General features: G+C 51.5%; 1 protein-coding gene across 12 annotated transcripts in view; it reads right to left on the reverse strand.

Moving 5' to 3' along the window:
• The window catches only part of mmy (UDP-N-acetylglucosamine pyrophosphorylase mmy), a 91,406-nt gene that overhangs the window by 17,410 nt on the left and 63,996 nt on the right, over window positions 1–10,000 (reverse strand). For all 12 annotated transcript variants that reach the window (XM_070123845.1, XM_070123840.1, XM_070123842.1 and 9 more), the window contains 2 exons: window positions 1,134–1,258; window positions 606–766 (listed from right to left, as the gene is read on the reverse strand). In XM_070123845.1, coding sequence (XP_069979946.1) covers window positions 606–766; window positions 1,134–1,249 — 277 coding nt within the window. In that variant the 5' untranslated portion in view covers window positions 1,250–1,258. The remainder of the gene's footprint in view (window positions 1–605; window positions 767–1,133; window positions 1,259–10,000) is intronic.

A 10,000-nucleotide genomic window follows, 5' to 3' on the forward strand; every position in this document is an offset into this window, starting at 1 on the left:
TCTCCCCCCTCCCAAAAAAAATGAATAAACTACCCCACGTTTCCCCCCCCCCCCAATACCCAACACCTCCCCTACACCCCCATCTCCCCCCTAAAAAAATGAATAAACTACCCCACGTTCCCCCCCCAACAATACCCAACACCTCCTCCCCTACACCCCCATCTCCCCCCACCAAAAATGAATAAACTACCCACGTCCCCCCCAACAATACCTAACACCTCCTCCCTACACCCCCATCTCCCCCCAAAAAAATGAATAAACTACCCCACGTCCCCCCCAACAATACCCAACCTCCCCTACACCCCCATATCCCCCCCCCAAAAAAAATGAATAAACTACCCCCCACGTTCCCCCCAACAATACCCAACACCTCCCTCCCTACACCCCCATCTTCCCCCCCCCCAAAAAAAATGAATAAACACCCCACGTCCCCCCCCAACAATACCCAACACCTCCTCCCTACACCCCCATCTCCCCCCCACCAAACAAAAAGAATAAACTACCCCACATCTCCCCCCCCAAAAAAAAAAAAAAAAAAGAGACCACCCTCCCAAGGTCTACACAAGTACTTGAGCAGACCTGGCGCCGCCCCCTTCTGCACCGACCTGCCTCCTCGTAGTCGTTGATCTTCTCGAGGGGCGTGCGGGTCACGGAGCCGTGCATCTCGGCCGGGATGGGCTGCATGCGTTCGTCCAGCTTGGTCTGCTCCTCGTTCAGGGAAGACACCGTCCGCTTGAAGAATCCGCACACCTCCTCGTAGTCCAACCTGGGGAGGAACGGCAGGGGGTGGAAGGATTAAGGAACGGGTGCGTGGGTACTCGTCCAGGGACCTCCGGGTTTGTGTTCTGGAGGCCTGGTATCCTGATACTTATGTGTGGTACGTTAAGACTCGAGTGTCCCTTTGATCACTCCGTAGGTATGAAATCGTGAAATATGTATCAGGTCCATTTGTCATAATTCATGCGTACTGTTTATAAGCACCATTATGTAAATCAATATAAGGTCAATTAAATATAAACCAAGGAATGACACTACTGGTATTCACCTTAAACCATTCACAATATAAAATCTAACATAACCTAAACAAACACACAAAAAATCGAAATTTCACTATATGCGAAAAAAGAACTTACTCATTGAGGTCATTGTATACAGTCTTCTTCTGCCCCTCCGTCAGGGTATCCCAAAACTGCAGGAGATGCTCTTGGCCATGGGCAGCTAGACGAGATCTCAAGTTAGCCACGTCCATCCTTGCTGTCTGCGGAAAAGGAGAAAGGGCGAGTTAGATCAACACGAACCTCAACGTTTTCTTGGCACATCTTTTAAGCAACGAAAAAGTAACTCCAGGTCGAGTGAGAATAACTTGCAGGAAGTCGCAGATAACTCAGTCAAGGAAAACGACCGTTTCTAGGTCTTTCCCGAAGAGCAAACCCTCTTTCTTCCCCGGAATACCCTCACGCATCCACCATGCGGAGAGGCGGTCACAGAGCCAACAGACGCAGCTGAAGATAAATTCCTTCAACTTCCTCTCATTGTTGGGCGTCGCGCGGTCACCGGGAATGCAAGCGGCGCGCCCAGACACGACTAAACAAACGACGAAGGGTGTGAAGGAGGGAGGGGAAGGGGAGGGGAGGGGGGGAAGGCCCTCTAAGTGACTGAGCGGAAGACCGACCTTGCCATCTTCAGATGAAAGTAAGACCGTTAGATGTGGGTCAGCCATGACCGCAGTTTCTACCACCCACACCCACGGGCCTGCGGTACTCACATAGCTCCGAGGAACTTGTCTACCTGGTTCCTTGCCAATGCTACCGCGTACGAGTTCCCGCGCAACACTTTTTTTTTTTACTTTCTTTTTCTTATCACTTTCTCGGCGCCTGCCTCCGCTCCTCCTTTTAACAGTTGCCATCTCTGGCGTGTCTGAGGCTTGCCATTTATGTCATGTTACCCTTGCCAGACGATATGATTCCTCCCTATGACAGCATTGCCGTCACTGCCGAGCGAAGTGTGACAAGAGACCATAAGGCAGTGACTTCCCCGACGCATCCCTCGCCTCTTTCACTCTCCACTCTGCCGCATTCCCTCCCGTTCCGTTTTCCATTTCACTCCCACTTCTGCTTCCGTGCATCGCGTAAGTGACTTCCGACTCGTAAGCTTCCAGAGCATTAGTTTATGTCATTCAGAAGCGTGTTGTCAGGCGGACGGGGGGGAGGGGGGCGAGAAGGGGGGGGTGAGGGGGGCGAGAAGGAGCGATGCGGTGAGAGGGACTTCGGCTCCGACACGCACGCGCCTTCCCAGACGCAAAGACATACTTTTCCAGGCCGTTACGTCACCCGATTGAGCACGCATGGTCACAGCAGTCATTTCGAGATACAAATTCGCACCTTAAAAGGCATGTTTACAAGAAGAACGTGTCCGGCAGGAGCACCAGTCAGACGAGAACGGGCGAATTTGTCCTCTTTTCGTTGCATAACTAGTGACGTGATCGTTGCCTCGAGACACTCGCCAGGGCATGCTGTTCCTCGCCTTCTCCTCAACGAGCTCGAGTCCCCGAAGTCCCCGTCGGAGTGAACCCCTCGCTTCGAACGGCGGCGACTCCCTGAACGCCAGGGAGGGGCTTCGAGAGCACGCACTTTCGAAACGGCGGTCGACTCGCCTCTGCAACATTCCTCGCTCTTGCATTCTCCATGCGCAGACAAACGCCCCGATTGATCCTAAAAGCACACCGGAGTACAACAAGGAAAGAAATACAAATTAAAATGACTCGAAGGTGAGAAAAAAGACTCGTTTTAATCGAGAGCTTTCACGGACATTCGAACAGCAATCGCCAGGCAGTCACGGAGTTCTGATTGCCTTTGTTTCCTCATGCCTCGCTTTGTTCGGCCCTCGCCAGGTTACGAAAGAAGATGACACTGCAGATTCTCAACTTCTCCGCTAACAGAATCATAAATGAGCTTCCAATATACTCGGCGGTAACGGTATCTCCCCCCCCCCCCCCCCACACGGCATTCCACACTGATCGCCTCCCCCACCAGACACACACGCCCTCGAATCGTACTTTCCACGGCGTCGAATCCTTCAGTTCTAAATGCGGTTGGCGGCGGGGCCTGAAGGTCAAATGTCTGTCTAACCAAACTGGCGGTTGCGGAAGAGGTCAAGTGAGCTGGTGCCCCGAGGGCGGGGCGGATGCCCACTTGCCCGGCTCTCGGGAGCGAAAAAAGGGGCCACGTCCACTTCAGATTTTCCCCCATGTCCTCACATGTGCTATTTCGCACAAAGGTATATATACACACATGCATACATATCTTATTTATAAGTATATATATATATATATATATATATATATATATATATATATATATATATATATATATATATGAATATATATATACGAATATATGCATATATGACAAAAATATATACATATACGCCTGCATACATACTAACATATATACATACATATATATATATATATATATATATATATATATGTATGTATATATATATATATATATATTATATATATATATATGTATATATATATCATATATGTATATATCATATATGTATATATCATATATATATATATATATATATATATATATATATATATATATATATATATATATATATATATATATATATACATAAACGAATTACAACAATCGTGATCCTTTATAAAAGCATTCGGTCACGCTCCTTTTCACGAGTAAACTTCAACCAATTTCCCCCGACACGAACGCCACAAAGACTCTCTCTCTCTCTCTCTCTCTCTCTCTCTCTCTCTCTCTCTCTCTCTCTCTCTCATTCTCTGTCTCTCGCTCTCTCTCTCTCTCTCTCTCTCCCACACAAACATCCCCCCACTCCAGCAACGCTCCCACAGGAGAATATTCACCCCCATGACGCATGCCAGCCCGCCTCTCTACCCGGAACGTGGAGACTCCAGTGACAGACGTCCACCATGACACGGTGACAGCTTACGGTCACGTGACTGTCACGAAGCGAACCGAGCGAGTATTTCCAGCCATCCGTCAAAAAGACAATCCATAAAACAAAAACCCAGCCAATCAATCAACCAAACCAATCAATCTCTCTAATCTAATGTACCTAATCTATCTAATCATCCATCAATCCCATCTAATCATCCATCAATCCCATCTAATCATCCATCAATCCCATCTAATCTATCCAACGTACCTAATCTAATCTATCCGATGCCAACTAATCAACAATCAATCCCAATCAATCACCAACCAATCCCCCAACCAACCAACCAATCAACCCACCACCCAACCAATCCATCAATCAGCCCAACCAACCGGCCGCCACGACACCCTATTCTAGGACAGGGCGGCGGCGGCGAGCTGTGTCTCAACGGGGACACCGCGAGGGGGGGAAGGTGGGGGGGACTTTTCACAATCCCCGAAAGTTGTTCTGGGGGCAAGAAGCGGTCACGCTCTTTCGGCACCCGCAGGAGGGAGCCGAGACAAGGAGGGGGTGGGAGTGGGTAGGAGGGGGTGGGAGGGGGTGGGGGGCGGCGCGAGACCAAGAGGCACGAGACCTGGGGAAGAGAGGGGGGGAGGGAGGAGGCAGGGAGACGCCTGATGTGTGTAATACACATAACAATATATATATATATATATATATATATATATATATATATATATATATATATATATATATATATATATAACATATAACACACACAGACACTCACACACACACGTATATATAAATATATACATAAATATAGATACACGTATTTGCGCTGAGGAAGAGGTCACCGCAGTTGCTGTAAGAAGGAAAAGTTGGGTCATGGCAACAGGTTCGGACGACATGCAACGGGGTGGGCGGGGCACGGGGAAGGGGGAGGGGCAGGGAAGAGAGGGCAGAGGGGGGGAAGGGAGGAGGACAGGGAAGAGAGGGCAGGGAGGAAGGGGGAGGGGAGGACAGGGAGGGGAGGGAGGGGAGGACAGGGAAGAGAGGGCACGGGGAAGGGGAGGACAGGGAAGAGAGGGCACGGGGAAGGGGAGGGGCAGGGAAGAGGGCAGGGGGAAAGGGGAGGACAGGGAAGAAGAGGGGCAGGGAAAAGGGGAGGACAGGGAAGAGAGGGGCAGGGGGAGGGAGGGAGGACAGGAAGAGAGGGCAGGGGGAAAGGGGAGGACAGGGAAGAGAGGGCAGGGGGGAGGGAGGACAAGGGGAAGAGGGCACAGGGAAGGGGAGGGGAGGACAGGAGGAAGAAGAGGGGGAAAGGGACAGGAAGAGGGCAGGGGGAAGGGGGAGGGACAGAGAAGAGAGGGCAGGGGGAAGGGGGAGGGAGGGGACAGGGAAGAGAGGGCAGGGAAGAGAGGGCAGGGGAAGGCAGGGGAGGACAGGGGAAGAGAGGGCACGGGGGGAAAGGGGGAGGGCAGGGAAGAGAGGACAGGGGGAGGGAGTAGAGGACAGGAAGAGAGGGCAGGGGGGAGGGGAGGGAGGGCAGGGGGAGGAGGGAGGACAGGGAAGAGAGGGCAGGGGGAGGGAGGACAGAAAGAGGGCAGGGGGAAGGGGAGGACAGGAGAGAGGGCAGGGGAGGCAGGGGAGGACAGGGAAAGAGAGGGCACGGGGGAAGGGGAGGGAGGACAGGGAAAGAGGGCAGGGGAGGGAGGGAGGACAGGGAAGAGAGGGCAGGGAGGGAGAGGGAGGAGGACAGGGAAGAGAGGGAGGGAGGGGGGGGGAAACAGGCCGAAGCGAATCCCAGACCATCGCAGGATGCAAGAGGTGTCTCGGAGTAAAAAAAAAATAAATAAATAAAAAATAAAAAAATAATAATAATAAAAAAAAAAAAATAAATAAATAAATAAATAAAATCCAAACTCAGTTACATACTCTCATCGCACTGCTCAGCTATCTGCGTGGGCGAGGGACGGGCTGGCGGATGGGCGGGACGCATGCGGGAATGCCGGCGACGGAAAATGAGAGGAATGGAATGAGGTGGGGAAGGAACAAAAGCTTTTGAGAGAGAGAGAGAGAGAGAGAGAGAGAGAGAGAGAGAGAGAGAGAGAGAGAGAGAGAGAGAGAGAGAGAGAGAGGAGAGAGGGAGAGGGAGAGGGAGAGGGAGAGGGAGAGGGAGAGGGAGAGGGAGAGGGAGAGGGAGAGAGGAGAGAGAGAGAGAGAGAGAGAGGGAGGGAGAGAGAGAGAGAGAGGAGAGAGGAGAGAGAGAGAGAGAGAGAGAGAGAGAGAGAGAGAGAGAGAGAGAGAGAGAGAGAGAGAGAGAGACAGAGAGATAGAATAAGAAAAAATATAAGACAGAAAGAAAAGAAAAGAAAGAAAGAATGAGAGAATCACAAAGAAAGAGACAGAGACGTGGAGCACACAAAGCGAAGCAGGGCGGGCCAAAGAAAGAGAGCAAACACAAGAAAGCGAAAGAATAAAGAGAAGAGAAAGAGAAGGAGACCAGGCGCAGACCGGCAGTCGACGTGAGGTCACCGACTGGGGAGAACGAAGGGATAGGAGGAGGGCGTGCGAGGAAGAGAGGAAGGGGAGGAGGAGAGGGACAAGGAGAGGAAGGCAGGAAGGGGAGGAGGAGAGGAAGAGAGGAAGGGGAGGAGGAGAGGAAGGGGAGACGGACAGAGAGAGGAAGGGGAGAGAATGAGAGAACACGACAGACAGAAAGATATGAGAGACGGAGAAGGGAAGGGAAGGGGAGGGGATGAAGGTGAGAGGAAGAGGAAGGGGAGACGAACAGAGAGAGGAAGACGGAGTGAGAGGGAGAGATGGAGAAGGAGGGAAGAGAGAGAGGAAGAAGACAAGGCAGACGGAGAAAAAAAGGAGAGGAAGACCAAGTCGAACAGAGAGAGGGAAAGGAAGAAGAGACAAAGAGGGAGAGGAAGAGCAGACGATGAGGGCGAGGTAGGGGAGACAAAGAGGACGGGGAGACGAAAAGGAAGACAGAGACGGAGAGACAGAGATAGAGGAAGACAGAGAAGAAGATAGAGACAGAGAGACAGAGATAGAGGAGGACGGAGAAGAAGAAGACAGAGACAGAAAGGAGAGATAGAGGAAGACGGGAGAGGGAGAGGGGAGGGGCCGCGAAGATATTGGCGAGACGCTGGGCTGTCCTCGGGCATTTCTCGGCGCCTGCCCATTTACCTCCCCCTCCCATCCCTCCCTCCCTCTTCCCACCCCCTCCCTTCCCTCTTCCTCTCTCCCCCTGCCCCCTCCCCTCCCACCCCCTCCCTCTCCCCCTCCCATGCACGTCGCTTCGGCCTTGCTCACTCTACCTGTTACTTTCCCGGTGAAAGTGTACCGCGGGGCCCGCGTTTCGACCTTTATTTTCCAAGACACGCGTTGGTGTGGACGGGGAAACATGACGTACGTGACAACAGGACGAGGAGGAGGAGAGAGAGAGAGAGAGAGAGAGAGAGAGAGAGAGAGAGACAGAGAGAGAGAGAGAGAGAGAGAGAGAGAGAGAGAGAGAGAGAGAGAGAGAGAGAGAGAAGAGAGAGAGAGAGAGAGAGAGAGAGAGAGAGAGAGATAGAGAGAGAGAGGGGAGACAGAGATAGATAGAGAGAGAGAGAGAGAGAGAGAGAGAGAGAGAGAGAGAGAGAGAGAGAGAGAGAGAGAGAGAGAGAGCGAGAGAGAGAGAGAGAGAAAGAGAAACAGAGAGAGAGAGAGAGAGAGAGAAGAGAAACAGAGAGAGAGAGAGAGAAAGAGAGAGAGAGAGAGAAAGAGCGAGAGAGAGAAGAGAAACAGAGAGAGAGAGAGAGAGAGGAGAGAAACAGATAACAGAGAGAGAGAGAGAGAGAGAGAGGAGAGAAACAGATAACAGAGAGAGAGAGAGAGAGAGAGATGGACTGGTAGAGAAGACAACGTTGCAACGGATCGCAAATAAAAGACAACCTTCGACTCCACTTCTCACACATCCATCCATTTCCTTCCATCCCTTCCCGATTTCCGGCTGAAGGACATGCGCAACCCACTTCTAACTCGGCAACCGTAACGACAATAACCGCACCACACTTTCGATCTTCTAAATCTCGCGAAAGAGAGAGAAGGAGAGAGAAAAAGAAAGAGAAGAAAGAGAAGAGAAAGAGAGAGAGAGAGAGAGAGAGAGAGAGAGAGAGAGAGAGAGAGAGAGAGAGAGAGAGAGAGAGAGAGAGAGAGAGAGAGAGAGAGAGAGAGAGACTCAACCTGACACCTGTAAATTCTCAGGTCCCCCCTCCTCCCACCCCTCACCCCGTCTCCCCCACGCCCCCTCCCCTCCTTCCCCGTCCCCACTCCCCCCGCACATCCCCTACGCCCCCCACGCCCAACGGGTCCCCTGGAGCCAGATACCGACAGGTCACTTACCCTCGCGGGGTCATCACGTCCGCCAATCCTTCCTCAGAAATTCCACTCGATTCAATTTCCTCTCTTTTTTTCTTTTCCTTTTAAGTGTATTCTGATGTGTGTCTGTTTCTTTTTGTGCTTTTTCTGCTGCCGTTCTTATTCCTCTTGCTTTCATTTCCGCTTCTGAGTTATGTCTGCTCTTTGTTTTCTTCTCCGTAATCTTGGCATCTCTATCTTTTTTTTTTCTCTCTCTCTCTCACTTCCTCCCGTCTGCCACATCCCTGTCTCTCCTCTTTCTCGCTCCTTTTCTATCCCTCTTATCTCATTCTCTTGCATCGCTATCTAATTCTCCTTCTCTCTTCTTCTCCATCGTTATCCACCATCCCCCCACCCCCATCTCCTCCATCCCTACACCCCATTCTCCTCCACTTCTCCCCCTCTCTCCTCTATAACTCAATCCCTCTCCTCCACTTCTCCCCCTCTCTCCTCCATCACTCCAATCCCTCTCCTTCCCATCTCTCTTCCTTCCTCCATCTCTACACCTCATTCTCCTCCACTTCTCCCCCTCCCTCCTCCATCCCCTTACCCCTCTCCTTCCCTTCTCTCTTCCTTCCTCCGTCCCTACACCTCATTATCCTCCACCTCCCCCCACCCCCAACCCCTCTCCCCCTCCCTCCCACCCCCAACCCCTCTCCTCCCCCTCCCTCCCTCCACATTAACCCCACTCACAACCCCCCGGGGCGTGGGCTCCTTCGCCCCGGGGGGAGTGAAGCGCCGATGCGGACTGAGCCCCCTGGCGATTTCAACGCTGCCGTGAGCCAGGCGTGGGATGCTTCAACCCTTCGTGCTTCCGAATGAGGAATGTTGTGAGTTTTTGTTTGTTTTTTATCCTCATATCTTGGCCCTTGGTGTTCCTAATGGGGTGAGGAAGACGAGGTGTGCATTCTCATATTTCTTAATGGGAAGAGGATTATCATGAGTGGATTCTCGTATTCTGCCCTTCTAGTTTTTGATGGGAAGAGGATTATCATGAGTGGATTCTCATATTTTGTCCTAGTTCTCAATAGGGTGAGGAAGATGAGGAGTGCATTCTCATATTTTGCCCCTGCAATTCTTAATGAGATGAAGATCACCAGGAGCGCATTCCCATATTTTGCCGTATATTTTGCCCCTGCAATTCTTAAATTTATGAGGATTACCAGGAGTGCATTCTCATATTCTGCCCTAGTAGTTAATGGCACGATAATGAGGAGCGCCGCCTCATATTTTTCCCGAGTATCTCTCAATCGCATGAGGACCGCGATATCTTCCTCCCTAAGACGTTCCTAACAACATGAGGATTATGACGAATGCCGTCTCATATTTTGTCTTGGCAGTTCTTAAGATCGTGAGGGTAATGAGTGCCTTTCTTTCTTTCTTTCTTTCTTTCTCTCTCTCTCTCTCTCTCTCTCTCTCTCTCTCTCTCTCTCTCTCTCTCTCTCTCTCTCTCTCTCTCTCTCTCTCTCTCTCTCTCTCTCCTCTCCCTCTCCCTCTCCCTCTCCCTCTCCCTCCCTCCCTCCCTCCCTCCCTCTCCCTCTCCCTCTCCCTCTCCCTCTCCCTCTCCCTCTCTCTCCCTCTCCCTCCCTCTCCCTCCCTCTCCCTCCCTCTCCCTCCCCCTCCCCCCCCCTCTTTCCCTCTCTCTCTCTCTCTCTCCCCC

The sequence above is a fragment of the Penaeus vannamei genome, chromosome 7 (genome assembly GCF_042767895.1).
Source record: "Penaeus vannamei isolate JL-2024 chromosome 7, ASM4276789v1, whole genome shotgun sequence".
Classification (NCBI taxonomy): domain Eukaryota; kingdom Metazoa; phylum Arthropoda; class Malacostraca; order Decapoda; family Penaeidae; genus Penaeus; species Penaeus vannamei.